The sequence below is a fragment of the Bemisia tabaci genome, chromosome 8, assembly GCF_918797505.1.
Source record: "Bemisia tabaci chromosome 8, PGI_BMITA_v3".
NCBI lineage: Eukaryota > Metazoa > Arthropoda > Insecta > Hemiptera > Aleyrodidae > Bemisia > Bemisia tabaci.
This window is the reverse complement of record NC_092800.1, coordinates 23991552-24019469: the sequence shown is the minus strand read 5'-3', so window position 1 is coordinate 24019469 and position 27918 is coordinate 23991552. Positions and strand designations below refer to the sequence as shown.

Genomic DNA, 27918 nt, shown 5'->3' with positions numbered 1-27918 from the left:
TTGGTATGTTATTGATATACAAGCCCTGGATTCACCTTTACACAATTATAAAATTGAAGCCATGAAAAAAGTGTTTAAGTTTTACAAAAGAGATTCCCTTCAATTTTGCTCATAGGTTGATTGGCAAGAGAAAAATGTAAATAAAAAATTATACACATAATAAGAGAGGTTTGATGAGAATATTTATTTTCATAGTTAAAAAGCTTAAAAAATATGTGAGCTTCTAAAGCACCTCGAAAAATAAGACAAAGTTAATACATTAGAATGGTAGTATTACAAATTGATAAAAAATTGTTTGTGGATACAAAAAATTAGGGAATGATTCAAACTGTTACAAAAATTGGAAATGTTGTATGAAATGTTATCACAATGAATAGAATCCAAAAACAAGTTCTGTTTGCTGGCTTTAGAAATACTCTGAATTTGAACGATTTCTTTGGGTTGGAAGGTAAAAAAAATAGAAGTATGTTCACTAATATAGTACAATTTGGATTGAATTTTTCAAAAATAAACAAAGAGTATTCCAATGTACCTTGATTGTGCAACTATTTTTACCTCGCAAATATGAACTGATCATCTAAACAAGATACATTCAAGACAAAAATTGCCTCTGTAATTTTAATTTTTTGCATGATTTCAGTGTTTTCATTGCAAAGAATTTAAGTTGTACAATCCTAGCAACGTTGACAAAATGCAATCCATTTGACAGTCTTGATCAAGAAGAATGACGCCTGAAAAGGCATTGAAAGTGAAAGACAGATGAAAAATTAATGACACATTTATGATGTTTTTCTCCTTTTTGCGGGGCGCTGAGAAGAGGGATCATTTTCTTTATTCTGAGACTGGACTCTAGATCTGTTCCCTTGTGAAGAAGCTGTGGTATTGTTTGACACATCATCTTCCTAAAATCAAGAAAAGAAGAACAAATAATATTACGTACTCTGGAAGAGAAATTCTTAGAAACTTAAAGTAAAGATGATGCATTTGAGTTGTGTATAAAAAATAAGTTCTAGATACGTTTTATAAAAATTGAAGCCTTCGATAAATTAGAAAGGTAAGTGACATTTTGAAAGAAAAGTTTAAACTTTAATCAATTGACACACAGCTGAACAAGCAGAGCTGCGAATTGAGTTTTTAACGTCTATATATTGGCCAAGGTTGCTGTGAAACAAAATTTGTAAAAAATCAACAATATTTCAATTCTTTCAAAACAGTCCTGCATTTTGATAGCGAAGCGTATTTCGTCTGCAATGTTTTAAAATCTCCGCTCCTATTTTATATTTTTAAAGGAGAACAGATCTACATCATTCCTAGAAGTTTTTACAACAATTGCTTTGCACAGAGAAGAACAATTACGGAAGTTTTTAAGAATTGATGCTGAGTAGTTCTCCATTTAAAAAATATAGTATGACAGAAAGTCGGTAATGTCGCAAACCCATATACGTCGTTTGGGAGTTTTACCATTGATTTCTTTCATCCACAAAAAGTTTCCATTGTGCTTCTGTTAAGTCCAATAAATCTTTATTGAATCACTCTGTTTCATTTTCCTGATCATGATTCCTGACATGATTAAGGAAGATATGATGTTCTGAAGTCGTTTCATTTATCACATAAGATAATTCAACTTAAATGGAACTCAATTAAATGGATTAAAAACGTTGGGTTTAAGGAAAGTTTTTGCCTCCCTTTTTAATTCTACACCATTAATTTGCATTAAATAATTTCTCAATGATAGTGAGGTAGAGAGGCAAGTAGTTTTTGCTTATTTTCAGTCTTTTTGGTCTTGGCTTTCTTAACTTTTTTAATTGATGTTGTGGAATTTCTCAGGAAAGTCACTATGAGTGAACATTTGAAAGTGGCACAGGCAGACTGGAGTAAAAATGAGCGAGACAGTCAAGTGATATGATGCTTTAAAAAAAAACTGGGACTTACTTCATTCTCTTCATTTTGTTGGTTGAGAACTTCTTGGCACTTTTTGACGTTAAGTCTAAAATCTCTGGTAACAGTAAGTTTCAAGTTGAGTGATAAGGCAGTATCCTGAATTAGAACAATAAAACAATGCAAGGAATTAGTACATTGTTAAAATTATGTGCTTTGATTCATTACGAAGTTCCCAAATTCTTGCATGATAATTTCATTTTCATGAAAATGAGCTGATCTATTGCCTATATTTTGAAGTGTCCGAAATCCAAAACACTCCAGGAGAAGAAACTGATAATATTTTCAAATAATCCGTTATTCTTGCAGACAAATGTAAATACATTTTACGGAATTTCAAAGTCCAAATTTAATGGTCAATACTACTAGAGTAGTCAAGTCAACTTTCTGTAAAACTTGCCGAATTATTGTGTTGTGTTTACAACGGACATGTTAATGACTAGACCCATAGATAAACAATGATACAAGAGAAAGTTTTTGCACAAAAGGAGAAAGATACTAGACAATGCATCTTCATGAGAGTAAAAATTTCAACTGGAAAAAAGTTTACCTTGCTTTTGGTGCTTAGGTTAGTGACATACTGTTGAAAATTTTCAAGCTCAGCCACCAGCTTAGGAATGAAAATGGTTTGCTTCTTGGCAACATTTTTCAGTTTTGCATTGGTTGTTGATTCCTGAGATGAGAGAAAAACATTAGCAATAAATAATAATTACTAGATAACAAGGATGCAGTTAGAAAAAAGGGACAAATAGGAACCATTCAATTTTGCGCCGTTGATACTGCTTGATCTAACAAATTTTCTGTTTGTCAGTGAAATTTTAGGCAATAATTTCTTGCACCATGATCACATCTATTATCTACACTATTTTAGCTAATTAAACCAATGCTCCCTGTTTTTTTCCTTTCTGATGAAAGACATCAGTATCTTGTCTGGCGTTCAAGATGAACCCATCATCTTGATGCATTCCAACTTAATGCACCAAAATTAGACAGTAGGAAGATTGACATATGAAAATAACACTTCTCTTGCAGAAAAAAGGACCTGAAATTATTTTATAACACACACTCATGCTGTTACATCTCTACATTGACTTAGGAGATGAAATAAAGGCATTTTCTGTTATTGGTCAAGCTATAATGAGACTAGGTTGCACAAAAACAGTTGGACGGTGGACACATGGGTATTGAAGAAAGAGGAAATTTTAGATTCCTGACTTCTCATCCCCTCTTTTCGTAAAATAGACTTGCTTACAATCATTTATGAAATCAAGCAAATGAGGAAAATACAGCCGAGAGTATCGGATATGAACTTTGATGAACGTAAAAAAACTTACCTCAATATGGAGAAGGAGGTCACCTATTTGAGATGATAGAGTCGATCCAGCGAGTTTGACTAATTTTTCAAATCTAGCAGAAAAGAGGCACAAATAAGTCAGAAAATATAACTTGATGAAATTTTGTGAAATACGATTTATGACAGAGAGATTAAGGTGTTTGAATAAAATTCAGGGGAGAGCTTTCTTCCCTCTTGCATTTTCATTTTTTCTAATTCAAAACAAAAATTATATTTTCCTGAAGAGTTGAAACTTAACAGTTATCATAAATGCAAAGAATTTACAGATATGCCAAAATAATACCTATATTTACTTCAAATCAGAACTGACTCTCTCAAGGCTTAGCGATTTTTTGACTAGAAAAAATTTACTCTACTCAAAACCTCATGAATGAAAGGCCTTTAGGCGCTCAAACTGAAAAAAATAAACTTTGATTTAACATTATTTGATTAGAAATTTTGAAACAATGCGATGGAGATTTGAAGATTGAGTTAAGCTATAAATAATTAGAATTGGAAAATTATCATACTTCGCAGTACGATGAACCAGATTCTGAGGTGTGGCACGTGTGACAAAATGCTTAGTTAGACTAGTGATGACTGCATAGTAACGTGTGAGCATTTTGACTAGAATTTCTGAATTGGGTCCATTTGAAACTTGGACAGTGGAAAGTGAATGAGCGACAACACCTATTATCGCCAGCTGATGAGACACCTCTCGTTCTAGGATATTAAGAACTTCTTCTCCTGAGAAAATGAAAACATCAATTATAATAAAACACATTAGCTGCTAAACAGGTCCTAGTAATTGGCTTATCTTTTTTTTCCTTTTTCAACCGATCATCTGACACTGGAAAGTTTTTAAAGGTAAATTTGATGAGAATAAAGAGTGCTCAAACTTCCATTGCTGAGTATGAAGATGGTGGTTGAAAGTTATCAAAAATAACAACTTCACAACAATAAATTGAAATTTAATAGCTATTCAATATTCAAGAGTTGGATGACAAAATGAATATGATCTGATAGTCAGAAGTTCTTATTCATGGCAGGTTTGTATTTAAGAAAGAGAAAAAAACTGTGATTAAATCTGAGTTCCATTATGGTAAAATAACCATACAATTGTTAATAAATAGTCTATGTGCTACAGGCTACAGCCTGTTCAGATTTTTTGCTTCATGGGATCTCAAGTCAAATCAGTTTTGGTGTTTATTTTTTCTGAAATGCGATTTTTCTGTTATTTTAAGACATTTGGACTTCATTTTGCAATTAGGAACTACAATTTTTAGCTCAGTTTAAAAAAACATACATAGCACTAGTTTCCCTATGGACATAAACGGAGACGCGCCGTTTTGCATTCTGGCCATCAATATCTTCTTGAAGGAACTCCAAGGACCAGGACATTAAAATTTACAAACAATCAGCAATTACTAGAAACCAAACAGGAGCAAATTAGATAATGAAAAAATTGAACTTACTTGGTTGAGAATCAATTGTGGATATAGTAATGGGTGCATGGGGTAAGAGAGCCAAATGGGCTTTCAAAAGCGCGATGACACCATCAACATATTCAATTCGTTTCATTAAAGTCTCACAGAGTAGAGGCAAAATGAGGAGCATGTTACCCTCAGTAATCATTTTGAATTCTTTTCTAATCGTTTCAACTTCAGCCTGCCATCAAAAAAAAGAAGAAAAAAGAGATAAATGGTAAATGTAATACATTCTAAGCTGTTTAAAAAATTAGAGAGATTGTTTAAACATGTAATAAAACGAATCAGCAGCATATAAAAGGCAAACAAAAGACCATTATAACACACCTAAGTTTCATGCAGAACACATTCATCATGACATTAGCTTCCAAACTTAACGTATGCTTTTGCAACTTAGATCGGTATCGGTCTATTTATAAAACCAGTTTTGGACATGACTAGAGCTTGCTTAACACTTTTAATCCTCAACCTTAAATACACGGAGCTAGAAAACTTAGAAAAATAAAGAGGGGGAAAAAGGAGAAAAAAGCAATTTCCATTGCGAAGCATACTCAGATTAGTTGAGTGCCCTATTTGACTAAAGTTGACTAACCCAACTTTGGTTTTCTGGTGGCAAATATTTTGGATTAACAAATCCGGCAGACACAGTTTCTATTCTGATTTTTTGTTACTGTCAATATTTCGACTTTTAAAATTGATGAGATAACGTAGGTTGCTATTTTCTCCCAACAGAGGGCAAAAAAAAGTATCTGCAACCAATTACATTCTAATATTCCGTAATTTTCTATCCAGCATCCCTGTCAAAAAATTTAAAATTTTGAAAATTGTCTGAGATTGCTAGATAATCCACCGATTTCATCTGGTCTTAAAAAATTTTCTGGCAAATCTGTTTCCAAGTTTTTTCAGTCACTGGCATCACTGTCATTTGATAATTTGAAACAGCGCAAAAAAGTATTTTAAAGGCACATGAAATGGGTTTCACCAGTCAATTTGAATAAATTGGGGAAGAGTAAAATGCTTAACTTACTTCGTTGATTGTACCAAACAGGGTGTTGAACTGTGTCGCAAAATTATCATACAGCAATGTTTCAGTCTTGCACTTATTGTACAATCGCATTAAAACATGGATGAATTGCTTGGCGTCTGTGATTACACTTAGTGTGTTATTCTCTGCAAACTCAGTTGCCCACTCTAAAGCCTGAATTCAGAGAAATTAAAGTAAGTGATTACTTGCGACTTTTTTTTCTTTCTTTTGTCGAAACTCACAATAATTCAATTCAGAAGTGAATAAATAAATAAATAAATGATGTTTCATACAAAAAAATACCAATGAGGAGAAAATTAAACCTATTTAGTGTAGATAAAAAACTATTTCTGGTGGGCTTAACCTTTGCAATTAATTGAGAGGTTCTTGCTTGTATTTAAGCAAAAATTCATAGCCATCTGCTGTCCATGGATTTCATTTACACTGAGAGACTACGTAGCATGAAACGTGCGGAGTGAAAAGTTCACTAGAAAAATGAGACAAGAAATACACACTTTAGGAGAACAGCTATAAAATTTTGTTGCGTGGATTTGAAGCACTGAAATTTGGTGTAGTACATCAATAACAGTTTTTACTTTCTGGTAACATTCCGTGCTAATAAAAACGGCCGTACAAGAATTCAAATATTGCCAAATTTTCCTCTAAAAAACATTTGTTTTTAAAGAAAGTTACGGGTGTTTTCCCTAGAAATTTTCTGACACTTAAGATAGAAGTACGAACAAAGTTTTGTGGAAAATTGAAGAGAGAGCACTTGCGAATTTCCAAAAAATTTGTGTTGTGTTAAAAAAAATTTGGCAACGACTGAAGGCTCATACGGCGTTCTTCCTTAGCACAGCAGTGCATTACTATAGAACTGGCAGCCAGGGCGAAGTTTGCTCGAGTTTGCTCTGGGATCCTCTTCGTATTGAGAATGGCAACTTAATAAAAATACAAAAAACCATGATTAAATAAATTACTTGTTCAGTGTCTGGGTGCACAGACAAGAAATGATTCGTCAGTATGGAAAGAGCAGAGACAACTGTTTGCTCCAATTTCTTGATCTCAACATCATCATCTTCATCATCTGAATCTTGCTGTCTGATTATGAAGCGGAGAATCTCCTTGTAACATTTCAGGATCATAATGAGTTGAACATTGTAATCATTGCCTCGACTAACATCAACTAGAAACACAGCATTGTAGATTAGAGATTAGTTGAATTTTGTGACAAATAATGAGTAGGATACAAAGTCACTCATGGCATTTCATGAAATATTATCACCAAAAGGGATTACAAACCACCTGTGCCACCTCCACCACTGTTCTTGTGCATGGTACGTAAATTGTATTTATTGATACCTCGCTACAAACCCTGCTCACAGTGGGCACCGAACCAGAGTGTAAATTTCCTTCCCTTTCATGAATTTTCTACAAGAAATGCATGTAAGAGGACCAGCTCATTACAGAACCTGTTCAACACCAAAATTGTTTCACTGCCGGACTCACAGGTATCGCAAGGTAAAAATTTTGGCGTTAGCATATTTGCATAAAAAATGAATCATGGGTATTTCCATTCTATTTTGTTCTAATAAGGGACGTAATTTTACAGTTTAATTAAAAATGATATTAAGCCCTAAACAAACAACATTGAAGGTTTAAATGATTTCAAAAGTGAAACTGCAGGAACGTGTATCTCTTCAGCAGTGCTTAAAAATCTCTGCTTTCATTTTATTTTATCAAAAGAGAATGAACCAGCGCTGTTGCTTGGAATTTTCACACAGAGACGGAAAAACAAGGAAGTTTCCAAGGAATGGCGTTGAGAATTTTCTCATTTGAAAAATAAAGTTGACAGATAGTTTGCAACATTGCAAACTGTGGTACATGTTTCTGTAGTTTCACTGTTGGTTTGTCCCTAAAACTGGGTATGTACTTTTTTCACAGGTGCAAAATTCAAACCGCCAAAATGCCTGTTTGATTTGAAGTTTTTAGATTAAAATCTTTGTAAGACACTCCTCTATGAGATACTACCATCAACTCAGTTTTTCAGGACTAAAATCGGTTTTTCTGTAGACAGTGGCTTACAAATTTAGAAGTAGCACTGTCAACTGATTCATTGTTCAAATCAACTTCTCACGCTTTGAAGCACCTTTTTTGTGGAGTGTCAGTTAATGGTAATGAATTTGTTTGTATAATGATATAATATTAAGTACCTGCTTCGGTTAAGAACTGCGAGAAAATGTTCAAATGATTCGTAGTGACGATGGTTACGATTTCTGACCAACATTCCAAACACATAGCAGCAGTGCCAACATCACTGATTTCGATCAACTCGTCCCAGGATGACAGACAATGCTTGAATAATAATCTGAAAATGAGGATTTGAAGTTAAATGCAAGAAAAAAATGGATTAGTGTCGTTAAGGTTACAAAATGCCTCATCAAAAGAGTAGATAGGACCCCATAAATTTCTGATTTTTCAGTGACTCAGAATGCTCTGTTTGCAGCTTTGCCGATAGTTTGCCAAGTCAAGCAATGGGTGCAATGAAATGTTGTCAAGCTATCTGTAATGAATCTATGGCTTTTTATTTACAGTGAGACTTCAATTTATCAGATCGCGACTTAACGGATCAATTTTCTCATCTTTTCAAGGGCTTTAATCCGATTCGAATTAACAGATTCAGTGATTTAAAGGATCGATTTGTCAGTCCATTGAAATCCAATAAATTGAGATTTTACTGTAGCTCTGAACATTACAATATTTTTTTTATTTTACGTTATCTTTCTATAATAGCAGCCTTTTTTCTAAAAACTAAACAATTAGGTGTAAACTGGAAAATGAGCTCCAAATATTCCAACTGATTTCAACCAGGCTAAAAAAGGTAAAAAAAATATAAGAATGAAAGCATCAGTTCTGGGGAGAAAAACTTTGTCGGGAATGTAGTTAGTTTTTTACCAAAGCTCTACTAAGCAGAAACATGGTGAAAATGGTGCAAGTGGAAACTTACTTAGCAATTTCACAGAACTGTTTAAAGTAGGTTCTAGATTTGCTTTCTGTTTTCATCCGCTGGATGGCATCTAGGGTGCTCTGCATTGCATATACATGGAGAGGTTTTTTTGATCTTATTGAAGTGATTGCTTCATTTTCCGGGTCTGAATTTTTCCTGAAACCCAAAATCAGTTATACATTCAATTTTCAATTGAAAATTTGAAAAAAAAATTGTGACGAAACAAGCGAAAAAAAGCCGATTGGTAGATGATCCGTTTATAAATGGACCGCACTTCAGAATTGAAAACTACAATTTCTGGCTCATTTGTAAGAAAATTAAGTGCAGAGGGAAACTAATGGTACATACGTTGTTCCTAAAATGACCCAGATATTGTAGTTCCCACACTGCAAAATGCAGTCCAAATATTTAGGTAATACCTTTCCCAAGTACTCTAAGTCATGAGTTCATAAAAGTTTGGGAAGATGTTGAGGGAGGAGAAGGTGCTAAAAGTCAAATTAATAGGTTGTTGCGAGTGATTCAGGTGAGACCTCTAACCAAACCTCATTGCTTAGCTGCGCCCTTTATCATTCAAGTAGAGGGAACCGATTGCACAGCCACATCTAGGAAAGAATGGCTGCACCTACACTAGCAGACGATTAGTTGTCCCTCGTACTCAGGAATGCATATTGTCTGCACTGCTTCAGTCATATTTGTATGAATATTGATATTTATAAGTTCATGGGAGAACCATCGCAGTATGTCTGAATATTTTAGTGTCTTTTCTTACTAATGTACAGAAAAATCACGGGAAATTTCAGGCGAATTTGTGTGCCATCTCTTCTATATATCATCTAATGATAAAATCTTAGTCAGAAACACTGAAACAATGCGATTGAAATACATTCCTCCATGCCAAAGACAACAAATTAGGACATGCAGGAGCCAAGAAGTAACCAAATGGGTACAGAGGAATTAAATAGCAATTCAATAAGACAGCAGATGCCATAACACTGGTTGTAACTTTCGAGAAAGCGACTACTGGTACCCAATTAGCTTCAAGATGAGGACTTTTCATACAAAAAAGAGCAACCATTTGCTTTGAAGATTTGTTGTTACTGGCATAAAACTTACTTATACAACAGCGAGAGCAATTTTGAGCAAGTGCTGAGTGTTAGAATTGATGGTGGGCATTTGAATGGTTTGATTTTAACCTCTACGCCTCCTTCCTTATCTACCTTTTTTTTCCGGCCACCTTTCTCGCCATCTTTTTTTTTGCCAGGCTTATTGGATCTCTGCAAGGAACAGATAATAGCAGTTCTTAGAGATTTAGAATTTTTAAATTAAAAAACATCAATCAAAATACAATACTCTCTTATTATAATGTTACTAGTTACAACAAAAAAAGTTTCTTTGACGAAAGATTTGCCTGACCTTTGCACTTTATAAGTAATTATTACAGCTTGTTCAGGGTGTCAACTGAAACAGGCTGGTCAAAAATCAGTACTTTCACAGTGCTTTTTCAGTACATTCCCAAGAAATTCAGTACCCCCTTCAACAGAAAAATTCAGTACTTTTTCAGTACCTTCATTAGGTGAAATCCTAAAAATTTCAAAAATGTGAATTTCTCTCTCTAATTGCAACAAAAATGACCAAAAAATTAAAAAATTCCAGACATTTTTGCAGAATTTCCGCACTTTTTCAGTTCTTCTGGACCGCCCTTAAAAAATCAGTTCTATTTCCGGACTTGTAGACACCCTGTTGTTATAAAATAATTTCTCTGAAGCAACATTTTTGTTGGTCATTTGCAGATTCATTGCAGAGAAAGAGTGCATACTATACACTAATCAAAAAACAAAAATCATTTCCATCATCCCAATCATTTTCATTTCTTTCATAAAGACTGTTAATTTTATTGATCAAGCGAATTTCCCATGGGAAACGCAAAAGATAAAAAAATAAATGTTGATGATTTGGAAAAACTTGTACATGCTGCACTATTTATGAAGTTTCAATAATACATGAATATTTACATAGTTTTAAATTATTTGTATTCACATTCACCAATAATAGAAAATAAAATTTTCTTTGTTTTCAAAATTCACTGTTCGCACAGCTCTGGGTTGAAGATAACAAGATAAGCGACAAAAAAGTACTGGAATAGAAAGAGCAAAGCAGGCTGAAAGCTTACTTACTTTAACATAATCAACGATACGGTTGTAGCCTTTGAGTAAACTGCACAATTTCACCACATCTTCTTCTTCTGGATTGTCCTTCAAACGACCAATGATGTAACTCATAAGAGCCTCATGGCAACCGAGAATCTGCGTAACTTCTTCTTGTCGTTTCAAACTATCTGGCATTATGTCAAATAAATCAGTGTTATCGTCCTGAAATCATTAAAATATTTTTACGCTGTCAACATGTTTAAATTCCGAAACTGAGATTTTTAAGGGGAACAACGCACTCTGCATCCTAATTGTTCGATAATTTTCAAATAAAATAAAAAAAGTGCGTTGATTCTAAACTCACGATATTACCGATGCTATTTCAAAAAGCTAGTCTACTGCTGTATCACATGCTCTTCCAGATTATCAGAGAAGCTTCTAACAAAGTTGGCTACAAACGAAGCAGCAGTGGAAAGGAATTTTTACAGGGTTGCAGTATGATTTTTTTCTTACGAAAAATTGCATAGAAAAACCAATGAGTTCATTAAAAAGTTCAAAGTAGCATTTTTAGGGGGAGAAAAAACTATTACAAATCCGACCAATCAAAAGTAAACTTGCCTGAAGCTGATTTTAGTAAACGCCATTTTTTTTTGTCTGGCTGCGTCGTAAGAGCCACTAAAAATACACTTTCAAACGGGTCCCATTATTAGCATTATCAAAGGAGGGTTTCCTGCCATTTAAGGTTAAAAAATCTGGAAACATTCTTCGAAACTTTGTTCTCTCAGCAGAGTGGCTGGCAAAATTTTATTTTATCATTCCCTGACTTAACCCTGACTTTTAGCGAAATTTCCCGACTTTTTGGACCGCTTGAGAGCGTCACCCAGTTGGCTCGTTGGCACAACAACGCAATCAGCTGGCCCGTTGCGGACCCGATTTTAACATTTCACTCAGCTCCACAAAAAATTCCCTGATTTTTCTAGGTCGATTTGCATTTCCAGACTTTTTCGGTCACTGGCCACCCTGTCTCTGTATTTTCAGAAAATTAATTTTTAAAAAAAAGATGAAACTAAACCATTCTCAATAAGACCTTTGAAACTTAACTATGTTTCCTCGGCTATGGAAGGGCACTTACCAGTTGAAAATGTTCCAGCTCACAAGAATTAAACCGATTGACGAGGGAGTCCAATATTTCTGAGCACTTCTGAGCACTGCTACCCTCGTCATTCATTTGATTAGCTTTTCTTGTAACTTGAACCAACAAAAGTAATAATTCTCCAACTGGTTCCTGTCAAAACAACAACAAAAAATATTAGATACTAAGGTTCACAAACGCAACACCAAATTGTTACAGAAACAAAGGAAAAATTATTAAACATGGTTTTGAACGAAAATTTGCAGACCGAAACTAATTTTTCAGTTCATTTCTTGTCTTCTCATTTGTGAAAAACCAGCAAATGGAACCAAATGAATCATTATCCCTTTGCAATCAATTTTACGTCGTTACTGAAAAAATGCCCTTTGGCCATGCTGCAAAAAATAAAATCTGCTCTCCTATGGAGTTAAAAAATAAATGGATGCTTCATTTTACATCATTACGGTAGATGACACAGAAAATTAAGAATTCATTATTACAGGGTCTCACTAATTTCTTCATTTTCCAATGCCCTAACTTTCCCTGACTTTTTCACCTTCCCCTCCCTAGACTCCAAACTAACGTTTCTCTGACTTTCCCTCACCTCCGGTTAAAACCTCCACCTTTCTTTGAATTACGCAGACTTTTACCAAACTGAGGATTAAATCTCCACTTCTAGAGATTCAAATTAAGGAAACAGGCATTAAAGACATTTTTTTATTGTCTCAAATGGTGCCGGCTAAAGTTCTTGGGTCAACGCACTACCCACAAAATCCCTTGATTTTCCTTTTTCGAGATTTTCTGGACCATTTGAAATCCTGTCAACAGTTCTGCTGTGCTAAAGAAAAAACGCCGTAACGGCCTTCAGACGTTGCCAAATTTCCTCAAAGAAGTCACGAGTTTTTGAGAGAATTTTCACACATTTTATCTCCCGATTTTTCAGAGAATTTTGCTCATACTTTGATCTAAGGTGTCTGAAAACTTCAAGGAAAAATATTCATGATTTTCCTTAAAAATAAATATTTTCCAAGAGGGAATTCAGCAAAATTCGATGGAGCATACATCGTTCTTCCTTAGCACGGCAGGGTTAGTGGAGCTGAAAATCATAAATTACACAAAAATGAGAACATGAAATAGGGAACTACAGAGACTATGAAGCTGATGAAAAAATTTTGAGGATGTGACTTACGATGAGAGTCGCACTGGCCCCATGGATAACAACAACTTTGTCTAGAGAAATAGGAAGCAGGATATTTTCATCTGACTCATAATAAGTACTGAAATGATCCAACAGCAACTCTAGAACGCTTTCACACAATTCAGGATTGTTCGCAATGGCAACGGATAGACCTGCCGCAAGATTGATGCCACAAAAATTAGTCATACATCAAAAAACAGATGCTACCACAAAAATAAAACATGCTGGTGAACATGCCAGGTGTCTTACATTTGAATATAAATACAAATAATGAAAGTTACTGAAAATTATTTTAAGTACTGCAAGATCTTTATGAGGCAAGGATCTGCTCTGAAAAAAACATAGCTGGAATTTTTCCAGGCAAATTGATGATTCTCTTACTTCTGGAACCGAGAATCTTGATGGCAAGTCATCAGACTTTTTTATACATCATAAAGTTTTCGACTGGCCTGACAAATCTTCTGACTAAAAATACATACGATTTTCAAAAAATGAATATCACATTTGTAAAATTTATGTTACAACATTCGCTGAAGTTGTACAAGAGTACAATTAGTCATCTTATGTTCTATTAGGAAATTTTCATTTATCCAACTTAAATTGTTGTCAGATAGATTATATTTTCTCCAAAAAAAGAGGAAAAAAAGCTCTCCAAATATAGAATAGATGGTCCGTAGAGTATCAGAAATTAATGCTCCACTCTCCAAAATACAGTCACCACTCATATGCTCAAAAGCAAAAAGATGCTTGGTTCGTAATTTTGAAAGTCTTCAACCCTAAACGTGAGACTCAAGCAAGTTTAAGCATTGAGAGGAGAGGACTGTAAGAACCCTACAGCCTTTTAGCCTTTTCAGACTTTTTTTTAAAAAAAAATATATATATATTTATTATACAAATATTTTGACCTACTACAAAAAAATTATAACGCTTATAATAAAATAAGTTTGGTATATTCACCTTGATACAAAGAGAGTTTCACGACAGCTTGTTGAGAGAAGCATTTCTTCAAGACACCGAGTACTTCAAGACAAATGGCTTCTGAGCTATTATTCGAACTTGGAGCATGCTGAGTGTGAACATCCAGATAAACCTGGAAATATAAACAAAAATATCAAAGCAACTGCTGAGTAAATAACTAAGGAAAAAACCAGTTGCACCAGAAGCAATTGAAAATTATCACAATGGGTGCAGCAAAAGCTCTTTCTCTGCGTCTGCAGGGTTACCACAGAATTTAGAGGATGATTTTCCCTGATACATTCTTTTAAATTCCCTGACAATGGGTCAGTTGAGCTGGTCACAGAATTGTGTTATGATGCTTGATTCTTGCATATTAGCTAAAAATAATAAGAGCTGTCTAAACCGCAACTTTCTACGTTCAATATTAACCCAGATATCGCCCTTGGAAGAGTCGGGTTTTTGACGTCATCCACCGCGGCAGTGACACCCATGTTTTCTTCCTCTTTTGTTCGGTTAGTGGTGCAAAGGGCGCAGCGCAAAACTTAAACGACATTAAACACAAACAGACTGTGGTGAACCAACTGACCGCCTAATCTCTCTGCGTTAAGTGCGTTATTTCCTGATAAGAAAGATCCTCGAAGCACAAATCCGTCTGTTTCTTATGTTTGTTTATGTTTAATGTCTTTAAAGTTTTACGTTGCACCCTCTGCATCACTGATCGAACAAAGAAGGAAGAAACCAAGGGTGTCACTACTGCGGTGGATGACGTCAAATACCCGACTTTTCAAAGGGTGATATCTCGGTTAATAGTGAACAGAGAAAGTTGCGGTTTGGATGGCTCTTATTATTCTTAGCTCCTCTCCAAGAATCAAGCATCAAAACACGATTCTGTGACTAGAGCAACTGACCCATTAAAAACATGCCAGATGGTTAAAACGATATAATTGTAGATAGTTCTCAGGCATTTCGACAGTGTAAGTCCGCTACCACAAATCTCCTTTGCGGTGTCTGAAAATCTCCGCCTCTCAGTTATTTTTTAAGGGAAAATAAATTGACATCATTCCTTGAACTTTTTGCAGAATTTTCTTTGCACAGAGAAGAAAAATCACGGCAGTTTTAAAGAATTGCCGTTGAGTAGTTTTCCATTTAAAAAATAAAGTATGATAGGAAGTCTGCGACGTCACAAACCGAGTTATGTGATTGCCGACTTACACCTTTGATTTGTTGTCCAAAACATCAAATCCATTCTAGGAGGCAAATAAAAGTAACTTAAGAATTTTTCCCTAACATTTCCCGGTTTTCCCGTATTTCCTGACTGTGGCAAACTTGTTCCAGAACTTCCAGAAGTTCTTTTTTTGAAAAGTCAATGGAGCTCAATGTGACATCGGAATTGGCCTCCTCCATAGTAAATGAGTTGAATTTAAACTTCCCACCACCAGTGGGATCTTAAAAATCGTCAACAGGAACGACCGACCTGAATGGACTGGTCTTGAGTGAGAGTAACCAACAAAACAGGGCACAAAAAGAGATCAATCTTACCTGGCTAAAAACACTTGGACCACTATTCTGCATACTGCCCTGACTCAATGCAGTAAGGCCCCTAATTTTCAGATGCTTTAGAAGCTGCAAAAATCCTATCACAGCTGTTTTCCTTGTTTCAATTTCACTAGAAAATTCATAACATTTAAGAATGAAAGGAATATGGAGAGAAAATACTTATACAAAATGGAACAGTTCCAATAGAACATAGTTGTGATTGAGACTTCATCATCAAAACTGTTATTTTCACATTTGCAACTGTCCAAGTCGATTAGGCATTCATGGCAGGCTTTAAAATAAACGACTATGCACCCAAAACCAAGAGATTCAGCACTGGCTATATTTTGAGATTTTTGCCATGATATTCCTTACGATTTCCGGAGTATGAAGACCTTGTAACATCATGGTCTTGAAAATCAGGTCTGAAAAGTGCATTTTCCAGCAGTTTTACATGTCTTGTCAAGTGTGGAAATGTAGGTGATCGAGGAAGGAGCTCCTTTAACCTCATCTTGTGCTAGCCGGGGCAATTAGACGGACGATGGATGTACGCGTCAACTCAGTTCTATTCAGAACAAAAAGCTCCGATCTCTGACTCGGCAATGGTGCCATTTCTTCGTTCAACAGACAACACATATTAAATTGCCAAAATATACACTTTTCAGATCCGACTTTTTCGAGAGTGAAAAGTAAAAAATTCGATTTTAAAACCTCTTCTAACCCAAAGGATTGAAAGGAACTTCTTAACAAAACATCTCAAAATTTAGCCAGCTCAATTTTTTCAGTACTGTGTGCATACTTCTTTTAGAAAAACTCCATAAAAATGTCATTTCAGGAAAATTTTGATAATAAGCTATTTCTAAGAGAATAAGCCTATTTCACCTTCATGTAACACTCAATTTGTACTTTATTGAGGATCTTCAGTGTTGCACCATTTAATGATTGTCAGGATTTTTTTATTATCTGTGCCCAGTTAGTGCCCAATGAGCGACTACACAAGGCCTTGTCTAGAAAAGAATCACATGTTTTCTCTTCTCAATGTTATGTAGAAAACAATTCACACAATAGGAAACTCGAAAATTGACTTCTGAATGACATATTGACAAGTGTTTGTAACACAGATCAAATGAACAAAATTAGTTGTAATCACTTTTATTTTTGCCATGAAACCAATGTTCTTTAGGAGTTAATTTTTGGACTTCTTGTAGTGTCATTTATTCTTTTCACGAAATTTTAAAGAGAATACATGTTGCGTATGGGTTTAATCCATTCCTTGTTGACCTGTTCTCTTGAATGGCACTGGCTCAAGTTGCTGAGCCAACACACTACTCGCAAAATTTCCTGACTTTCCAGGTTTTCTACACCACTGAAATTCTTTCATTATCCAGAAAGAAATTTAATCGCTTCACATACTTCAAGGCTGTCTGACAAAAGAACACGACTTCCTTGCAGTATTAATGTTTGCTTATTTTTTCTTATTTAAATTCTAGTCTTTGAATATGAACTGTATGATAAATTTTGTTACCACCTTACCGAGAAAATAAGGCTTTGCGAAGAACTAGAATAAGATAGTCTCTCAATCTTGTTGATATTTGTATCAATGGTACTAGGGCAGTGACGATACGCTGAGCTAATGAACTTGGGAGTTGACTTAAAAATTCCAGCATTCCAACTAATTCGTTTTCGTTCTCGACCATTAGCATTGAGCAGGAATGGCACAAAGATGCTAAACACTCTGAAAAAATATTTTAAAAAAAATTAATTTCAAAATTACATCAAAATTCATGAATACTTGTGCATCTATGTTGGACGCATTGGGTGGTTTATCTTTCTAAGAAGTTGATAACTCAGTGGCTTTCAAAGGCATATGCTCTGCGTGCAATACCCAGGATAGATTAGACTAAATTCTGGTATTTTCTTTGGTCTAATTTTCTTTGAATACTAAAAAAAGGTAGAAAAAAACAAAACAACAAAAATGAAAAATTAGAAAAATAAAGTGTTATTACTCAGATTACATAATAAGTAGGTAAATAAAAAACAAATAATAGGTGATATAGATGAAAAATAAGCACTGAACGTAGTATAGATTATGAAAACCTCCAGGTAAATTACTCGTACTTGGGTTACAAATTTTTGCCATTAGTGATGAGATTGCTACATGAACACTTTTGCAGGTCCGCGACCCAAATTTACTTTAGAGGAAGAAAAAATAAATGTGGATTCAAGAAAATTGTCCTAACCTTGATGTTACACAAGCAAATTATGAATCTCACGCTAGCCCAGAGCAAAAAAAATTCTGCAATATTTAAGTTGATGGTAATTATTACAAGTTCATCAGGCAACAGCCTGAGCGGTAATAAAGAAAATACGAAAAATCTGTTTAAATTATCTGCAGAAAATATGGCAAAACTCACCTGTGAATTGCGTTAATGAATTTCCTGTGATTATACGGTCGCATAAAGTTTTCAAAGCAGATCGAGCGATATGTGTGTGAGTTTTTACTAAGGAAACAAACACATGTCTTCCTAGTCGCCATATCTTCTCCGTGATTTCTTCACGACCTTTTACACCGCCTATGCTCAGAAGGTTGATACTCAAATTCAGGAGACCTTTCAAAACCTTTTGATGCTCACAGACGCTAACGAAAAAAGAGAAAACAAAATAGATTCCATACTTGAAACCTTGGGGCTCGCATTTCATTTTCTAAATCAAAAGTTGGCTTGTTCAAAAATAATTAAATGACTTCTGAATACTTGAAATTAAAGCGTTGGCTGCCTTTGAAAGATGATTTTCTCATTTGACATTGATGATCAGAAGTCACACAAAATTTGCCAATCGGAAAAATGCCATCGGACTTGGGGAGATAATAAGATTGGTGCCAACAGTTTATTTTGTGGTGCGTAACAAAAGATTTGATAGTTCGCTTGGAAAATACATCAGGTCAACATTCCACTACTTAAAGCTTCAATAGCCTCTCACTTATCACTCAAAATGATAAGATTAACTTAGTACATATTTTTAATCCTTGGTTAAATCTTTCAGAATGTACAGAGACAGAATGGTCACAAGGCAATGAAAAATGAACGTTTCCGAGAATTGATGAAATAATTAATTGCAGGATCTTTTGGATAATGTGAAACTGGTGAAAATGTTTCTCTTTTAACATTGTTCTGGCTTTGTTTACTATGGAAGGGGTAAATATTCTATATAAATTTTCATTTTTTTTGCAAATTTCAATTGTATCCAATTGTATTGTAGTACGGTGAAAAAAGAGACAAGATTTTCGAGGAGCACAACGATTCAGCGTTTTTGCAAGAGGCAGGTATCTCTTGAAGGCAACAGAATTTCTATTGTTTACCATTAAACATTTTTCAATGGTAAGAACATCAACTATGGTTGAACTACTTACGGACTCTTCGTCAAGCGCACTAAAACAGATTCCATAGTGCTCTTGGATTTTACGATGGAGCACAGCCATGCAGAGTCGTTTTTCTTGCTTTCTTCCGTCACACAATAGCTGACAGCACTTTGTAACATTTCCAAAACCTGGAATGAAAAAAACATTGGTGAAAACAAGGGTGTCTACAGACGTCAGAAAAAAAAGACTCAGACATTCTCAGGCTTTACTTCACTGAAACGAATATTGTTTTCAAACTTATTTGATTTACAGTCTTCCAAATTATACATGATAAAGGACCGTTTCTGCCATATATTTCCCTCAGGAATCTCCGTAAAACAATACAAATTCAACTACAACTTCGTCACTGGGCAGACATGCTTTCAACAGCTCCTAGTAAAGCTCCTAGGCAGCAAAATCTGTACTGCAACCTGCTGCCAAATTGCAACAGAATTTCATTTTTTGGACACCTAATGCATAATTTTGGACAGTTTTAGCTCAAATCAGGTGTAATCTTTTTCCATTCAAAATAAATAGAGTTAAAAGGGTTTCAACTCTGACACCCCCTCCCCCCAACCCCCTTGAGCACCTCCCTTCCAAAAGTGTTTTGGAGACCTGAACTTATCAGACAAGATATCTTAAATCAAGCATGAATATACTGAATTTCAAGATAGTTCAAAGGCAGGCTAAAAATGATGCATTTTGAATCAAACTCTTTGCCCGAATCTAAATCCTGGACTAAACCGTTAAATTTGAATTCATCGTCATTTTAATTTTACTAAAAGCACAGATTGCCTTACCTGCGTTTCATAGGCAGCAATGCACGATACAGATAGAAGAATGGATAGAATGAACGGATCGAAAATGAGGTCAGGGAGATGAGAGGAGGCTTTCACTAATTTAACCAAATCCATTACAGAGCTCCGGGAAAATTTTGCACTTTCCTCGATATGGTAGAGAATAGTGTTCTCAGCAGCAGATAATTCCGCCTCAGTGTCAGTTTCTGCAAGCAAAATGAAATTTTGGTGAATGAAAGGATGGAATCAGCTAATTTTAAAACAAGATTTGTGAAATTTCTATGGGGAGACAAACTGTGTGCCTCAAAAGTCAAGACTGGGATTTCGACACCACTTATAACAAAATTTGATTATTAGTTTATTAATTGAAAAATGGATGGACTGTGAGTATGTCCAAAAACAAAAAACAGGAGTGCAAAAGTTTGAATTTTGCAAAAAATGCAAATATTAACAGGAGTATTTTGACACAAATGATACCCTGAAACATCAACCCAAACCAAATTTTGCTGGAATGAACGTTTACCCTTTATACTGAGATTTTCAGTCTTATACTGAATTGCAACACAAGTTGGCAAGATCACCAACACTCTGTTTTAGCGACTCGTCTGTCAAACCACAATCTGTTTTTAGTGAAAATAAAGTGGTTTGAAGTTTTGAGCGAAAAAAGTGTTGTTTCAAGCCAAAGCATTTGAAATTTTTCCTATGATAGGTTTTAAGGGTCTGGCTTAAATGTATCAAGTTGATGTAGTCTTTCAGGATAGTTCTAACTTGTGCGAGAGGATACAAAAAATCGTTTATCCTCAGAAACTACTGAGTTTCCAACCTGATTTGAAAGCTTTCCTAAGGTCTTCATTTTTTAGGTCTCTTGAAAAATGAAGCTTTATGATGTAGTTTTCTTAATTCCATGGAACATCATGCATAATTCATTTAACAGAGCTTCAAAGAATTTTGACAAAAAATGAGCCAATTGTAATTCTGAGCAAAATTTATCCAAAAACAGCCTTGATATGCATGACTGGATAAAACAAAAATTCTAAACATTAGAATTTTGGTTCTGGACAAGAGACTTATTCGGAGTTGCCACAAAATTGAGAAAATGAAGTTCCCTGAAATTTTCCTAATTTTCCTAAAACATTTTGATGAAATTTTCATGATGAAGATTTGCCAGATGGTTAAAAAGACCGAATTTTCAATAAATTTTGGGCGAACTTTGTTGTTCATGACGTCAAACCTATTCTAGAGAGCAAATAAAGATGCCTTTATTTTTTTCAGACACTTTGGTCATTTTCCCCCATGTTTCCAGGTTTTCCTTGACTTCCTAAAACTTCCTAGCATTTTGCATTTTCTTGGTATTCCCTGACTGTGGCAACTCTGTGTTCCACATGATTTTCTGTTTCTGGAGGCATTCTCCCTTGAAATGAAATGGAATGTCTGAAAAAAATCTTACCCGCTGTGATGGCATCCATACTATCATCGAGCATCTCTTCTGCTTTGTTGTGAAGCTTCTTGGCGAAGTAAGTTCTTAAACCGAGGAATACAATGATACTGTGCTGATCCCTGCATAGTTGCAACAGTTGGTTGACGAGTGGAGGCAGTTCTTGGCAACTTGGAACTTTTTCCATTAAGCTGCATAACTTCTTGACCACTTTTTCATGCTCTTCTTGTGTCAACACAATCTCACTAGATTGAGTAAAAATAAATAACTATTGATAAGTAAACATCACGAAAATAGAAGTCCATTATGTCCCTTCTTTACACGGAAAAAAATGGTTTGCGAGGGAGACACGAGGTAGTTAAGTCGATTCGCATTACCTAACTTTTGTGCATCCCAAATCTGCTAGTTTCGGGTAGCAACAAACCCCGGTTTGCGTCTCAATCCTAAACCAGCAGGAGTAGAGACTAAAAAAGAAAAGTGACATCTTACAGTCTTGTGTCTGCGGTGCAGACTCATTTTTTCCTCCCAATACGTGACTCATTGTTGTTGAAGCACTTTATCTAGTATAAAAGTAGCAGTATCTGGAAACAGATCCAAATTTGAATGACGAGGCACTCTGGATATTTATATGTCACAAAGATAGCCATTGAACGAAGCATACTTACTTGAACATTGAAGTCAAAGGTGTAATAATTGAGTGATCCAAACGACTGGTGCAAATAGTATTGATGATCTGTCCTTTATACTCTGCGCCAGACATTTCAATACCATCATAAACGACAATTCGTTTTTCATTCAAAACATTCAATATTTTTGGAAGAAGTTCTCGCCAACTGAAATTTTAAAAGAGAATGGTGTGATGATTCAAGTACACATAAAAAATTGTAAATTTTAGCCCGTTCCAACTTCCAAGTGTTAAAAATATGAAGGTAGGAATTGAAAACGGGGAGGTTGTGAGAACTTGGTTCTGAAATTGTAGACAGAAAAATTGTTCTCTTTACTTCTTCTATTTATAGGCTTGAGGGCCTTAAAAGGTAAAGAAAATTGAAAATCTTCATTCCAATTGGACTTATTCCTGCCAAATGGAACTATGTGCATTAAAAAATGCGCCCTGAGACCCATAAGAATAGATGCATAACAGGGTTCACGTCATAATACAAATAGTTCCGTTTGGCAGAAATACGTCCAATTTTCACATTGAATGTACAGAGATTTCGACTAAAAGGCCAAACAGGTCTGAAAAAAGATGCAGGTTTTGTTACCAATAATATTCAAACTCTAGCAAAAGTTATGTAATACTGGTTTGGAAAATAACAATTTCAACACTGTATTTTTTTTAATTTTCAAAAAAATGCAGAAATAAAATTATGGAACGGTTAGGTACTTTGCAACCTTACATTAATGTAGCTTGACGGGGTTTCATGTTTGAACACATGAGGTAAGGACAAAAAAATGTTGCCTTCACCTCTGAGATCACCTCTTAAATTCTGGAACATCCTGTAGGTAATTACACTATTGAGAGATTCTTACCTGGTGCATGGTTTATCTTTGGCTGCACGAATATTTTCAACACATATGTCAGATAACTTTGACAAATAGGTGAAGGAAAATTTTTTGATTTCCTGGGCGAGGAGATTCACTATTAGTGTGGTTGTTTTGGTGGACTGCTCATTGGAGTGAAATTCATTGAGTAGCACCTCAGTTAGCTGAAAAAATAGGAGGATGTACTGATGATTGTCATTGAAAGGATAAAGGAGCTATGTCAGCTCAGATGCAATAGTAGGCGATAAAAATAATACATTGGAGGCAAGCACCTCAAGTTAGCTGAAAAAATAGGAGGATGTACTGATGATTGTCATTGAAAGGATAAAGGAGCTATGTCAGCTCAGATGCAATAGTAGGCGATAAAAATAATACATTGGAGGCAAGCACCTCAAGTTAGCTGAAAAAATAGGAGGATGTACTGATGATTGTCATTGAAAGGATAAAGGAGCTATGTCAGCTCAGATGCAATAGTAGGCGATAAAAATAATACATTGGAGGCAAGATTGCTTTTAGTAACAGAATTGTTTCATGAGTGAAGGAAGATTGTAATTTATGGAATCTTTGTCATGAAGCCTTCCAAGCAACGGAAGATCAAAATTTTTGTCTTCCTTCAAATACTGTAAATGCCAGAATTTTGTGGCTTATGACGGAGTTTTCCTTCGGAAGTCTCTATGTTTATCATGATTTTTCTTATTAAATTGAGCTTCCTGCATTTTAATGGTCAATAAAATCCTGAATTTGAAATGCTGAGTGAGTAGCAAATCGGCGTTAAGGTTCAAACCTAAAGCTCAGGATTACCGATACATGAATATTAAAAACTCTCAAGTCTATTGAGGAAAAAAAGCAACAGAGTTCACCCCATCGAATTAAGCTTCTTCAAAATTTTTCTTGAAAGAATGATGATAATAATCTTACCTTGAATCGTTTTTCCTCAGATTCTTTTTTATCTGAGAGCCCGCATAAAATGTAACTTAATAACAGCGATCCATCGGGACCGTTCATGGTACTCTTGACAAGCAGAGTGATCTGAAAAAGAAGAGTATTGCAAAAATAAATAATGAGCAAGTTCTCATGAACCTGAGAGGTGCTTGTTGAAGACAAAAAATCACATCAGAGTAACACTGAGAATACGTATGACACCATCGCTGTACACACAGGGATTTTTATGACAAGTCATTCATTTCTTGCGACAAGAACTCCAAACCCCTGCATTAGATGAAAAAGGTGAAGGAATGATTTGACAAAATCTGCGAATTATGAAGAAGCGAATAAAGAAAAAAAGATACAATGACATAGGTAAGTAAACCTACTACAAACAAAACTAAAGTTATGATGCAAAAGTTGTGAGGAGGAGCATAAGTACAATAGTACTTAAAATTGCTCTTGTGCTCCTTAATATTACATGACGAATTATCCTCTGAATTTTCATGGTGAAGCGCCTACTGTGATATGCAGGCGTCCACCACACCTCCTTCAAAGTTGCATGAAAGTTGCTGACTACAATTTATCCTAGAATTTTCGAAGTTTGACAGGGATGATTCCACCACCATGCAAATGGATTTTTATAATGTAGGTACATTCATCAGGTGGATCAAGATACTTTAGACGACAACATGATACCTATCTGCAAAAGTATTTACGGAGTATTGAGGGCAAATCACAGGAAATAGTCGAAGCAAAGGATACTTGTAAATATTCAGTGCTCAGCTTCTTCCTTTAGGACTTGTGAGTCAATACTTTTTCCTATCCTTCTTTGGGCTCAGCCAACACCATTCGATTGCTTGCTGTGACAGAGAGATGTACATCCCCCACTTGCCACCACATTCTGTATGCTCTCCGTGGCAATTAGATGTCAAAAATAACCCACATGGAAATGGAGCCAGGCATTGGCAGATTAAGCGGGTGGTTGACCACAATATCTATAACTAAAGGCACCCACAGAATTAGAGATTCTAGGGTCCACCCTTAATAATCACTCACTAACGAAGAAACATTGGCAGAGAAGCAGGATGACAGCCAATAGATTAATGCCGAGCTTGAGGATAACGTAAGTAATAAAGAGCAAGATGAAAGATTCTGGAGACCACAACATTCTCCCTTTCAACAGATTTGACTGATGCTACTCATAACATGATGTAAACTATCAACTGTTTTTAAAACTTTAAGAGAAACTTACATTCTTGAAGTTTTCATTCTCCACAAAACTTTGGAGAGCTTTCAAATCTTGGTCACTCTTCAAGCGAAGCTGTCCAAGTTTCCGCAAAGTTTCAATGGTGCCTTCCATTTCGAACAGAGTCAATCAGTGAATGACAACCAGTAACTAAAATAAAAATGCAAAAAGGTATTCACGGGAAGGAAAACTGATAAAAAAAAATCTGGCACTTTTTCTCACAGTTTCATTTGAACTCTTGTCTTGACACTTCAATCTCAATCATTTCATGTTTAGTTGAAGAAACTACAAGTAAATCTAACCTTAAAAAATTCATTTGCTCCCGCTTTCCCGCGAATTATTTTTCATTTTTCCAATTATTCCTGTATTCGAACAAAAGGAATTTTAACGGCAAATTCCGAACCAGACGCTTTGATTGGTCCAGAGCGGTTCATTCCATTAATTTCGAGTTGAACCAAAACAAGCGGGAATTTCAAATAATTCCGGATATCCTGCTTACCATATTGTTTCCGTTTCCGGTAAACAGTGTTGTCAGTTTTATTTGTTGGGTTCAAGTGGCAACACTGTACCGGAAACGGAAACGATTGGTTGAACAGGATATCCGGAATTATTTGAAATTCCCGCTTATTTTGGTTCAACTCGGAATTAATGGAATGAACCGCTCTGGACCAATCAAAGCGTCTGGTTCAGAATTTGCCGTTAAAATTCCTTCTGTTCGAAAGAAGGAATAATTAGTAAAATACAGCAATTTGAACCAAGTTGCGCAATTTGGCAATCTTTAAAAACAAACACCTTTTTGGTTTTGTTTTGTGTATCCACGTGGTCCGCGGTTTTAATTTTTATGAAATAAAATAACTTTTAATAAAGTTCTCCGAACGTCTCTGTCGTCTACGTGCAAGTTCCATATTTTCTTACAAATTTTCTAAGTTTTTCCGCAGATCCTTATCCAGAAATTTATTACGTTAGTCCTACCTTACTTCTTTTGATACTTTACAAGCCCCCGAATTACTACCTTGGGATTGGAGATTTGCAGTAGGATGGACTAATAAGTACAAACAACCTTGACTGACTGTCAGTCTAGGAGGTAGTGTATGGACATTCTGTGCCATCCCCCTCGTATTTTCTATAGCGAATGAATTAGAACACCATTTGCTATTCAACCTAATTTCGCTATAGTTTCTCTGCGTCTTACATATATGTGGAGACCCGTTCATTGGTCACCAATTTTTTCCAATGAAAGCTGATGCTAACTCTTCAACTATGAGTTAGAGCATCATACTAGTCTGGCTCCCATGCCGCATTTCGTGGAGCAAAAATCCGTCGCAATCCACACCTGCATGTAAATTTTTGAAGCTGGGGAATAAAGTTCACCCCATCTTTTGAGTCACCGAATTGATGAGTTCATTCTAATTTTTCGTCTGAAGACATGAAATGTTAGGTATCAGGGCATCGCTCTTATGGAGGTCCGAGTTTTTTCCCTACAGCTCTTCCTTTCTTGTGGGTTAATCAGCGATGTTTTCTCATTGAATGCAATCTGTTCTTTCAAGGCGGAAAGAATTATTCTCTATTTGACTGAAAAGTCTAAATCTGTTGAGATTCTTTTACATAGTTGTTGACATATATTGCACAGGATTGACAGGAGTCCAGCCACCCCACAAGATGATTGTGATGGTATAAATGAAATAATTTTCCAGTCCTTTCACATGTCAAACAAGTGGATCTGTGGATATATCAGAAGGGCATCTACTTATTCAATTCAGTCAGCGCATTGCGTGCAAAGCATTTTTTGCAGCTGCTGGCTAGATCTCGCATGTGATAATGAAGGAAATTCCAATTTTCTTATGAAAAATTGAAAGAAAAATTTGAAAAATATATGTAAGTAATCGGATAGATTTTAAAATTATTTATGAGTATCTTTTAAACAAACTTTGTAAGTATACAATTGAAAAAAAAATCAAAAAGAATTTATGAACTTGAAGACAATTTCCCAAAAAGTTCAGGTCCGTGTGTTCATTTTGTGAGTAAAAATTTCCAGAAAAAAGTACTAAATGCCATTCTAAATTGCTATGAGGGCGTTCTTGAGTAGGATAATTTTTAGACAAATATTTTTTGAACACATTCATGATGTTTTACTTAGCTTGAAAGCAAAGCCAAATTTACAGGGCTCAGCATTTCATCCGACAACCTCCGATTTGCCTAGATACAGCTTTGGCTAATGTGGATTTAAAATTTTGTTTCAACTTTCCATCCCATCGATGACTCCGGGTGAAATGAGCAAAGGTGCAACTGATCCCGGACGGTCACGGGGATTCGATGTTTGACCAATTTGAGGGAAAAAGTTTGACCAAACCAGCCCGATCACGTGATCAGCGTTTCCCCCTTGCTTTTTTTGTGTTTTTCTCTCTCAGAATTGACCCCACTATAATTGGATGGAACGTCAAGCGAATAGTAGAGAGTGACAGCACATCTAGTTTCCGTTCAAATTTTCATCCGATTGTTGTGTTCTTGTGTCGTTATCCCATGGTGCACTTAAAAGAAAGCGGAAGAAATGTTGAATGGAAAGTTGAACCATGTGAATTTGGCCTGAGGCATTATCTATCTTTGGAAGTGCGACTGCACCTGAGACATATGTATATCAAAAACAAACATAAATTTGGGTGCCTACAAATTTTCTTTATCTGTCATTCTTTTTCAATGTGTATCTTTGATTTTTTTAAAAACACACAAAGATATAATAGGTTTGAAAGGTCAGTAACAAATGCATAATTTTAACTTCTAAAGGTCATTTCTTGAAAATTTTGGTGATTTTTCTTCTCTG

At 35.3% G+C, this 27918-nt stretch overlaps 1 protein-coding gene across 1 annotated transcript; it reads right to left on the bottom strand.

Annotated features, from left to right (window-relative positions):
* Positions 1-160: 160 nt before the first annotated feature.
* Positions 161-25395, bottom strand: FANCI (Fanconi anemia complementation group I). The gene is made up of 25 exons (XM_019044844.2): positions 25107-25395; positions 23846-23956; positions 22916-23091; positions 22051-22218; positions 21398-21630; positions 19954-20156; positions 19166-19302; positions 18171-18394; positions 17290-17491; positions 15760-15886; positions 14221-14353; positions 13255-13415; positions 12066-12218; positions 10961-11155; positions 9900-10060; positions 8787-8942; positions 7993-8147; positions 6760-6965; positions 5786-5956; positions 4747-4939; positions 3802-4018; positions 3273-3345; positions 2489-2611; positions 1933-2037; positions 161-902 (listed from the first exon to the last, which is right to left on the bottom strand). Exons 1-25 carry the CDS (start codon positions 25212-25214, stop codon positions 780-782), a joined length of 4014 nt encoding a protein of 1337 aa, XP_018900389.2. The 5' UTR covers positions 25215-25395; the 3' UTR covers positions 161-779.
* Between the last annotated feature and the right edge of the window lie 2523 nt (positions 25396-27918).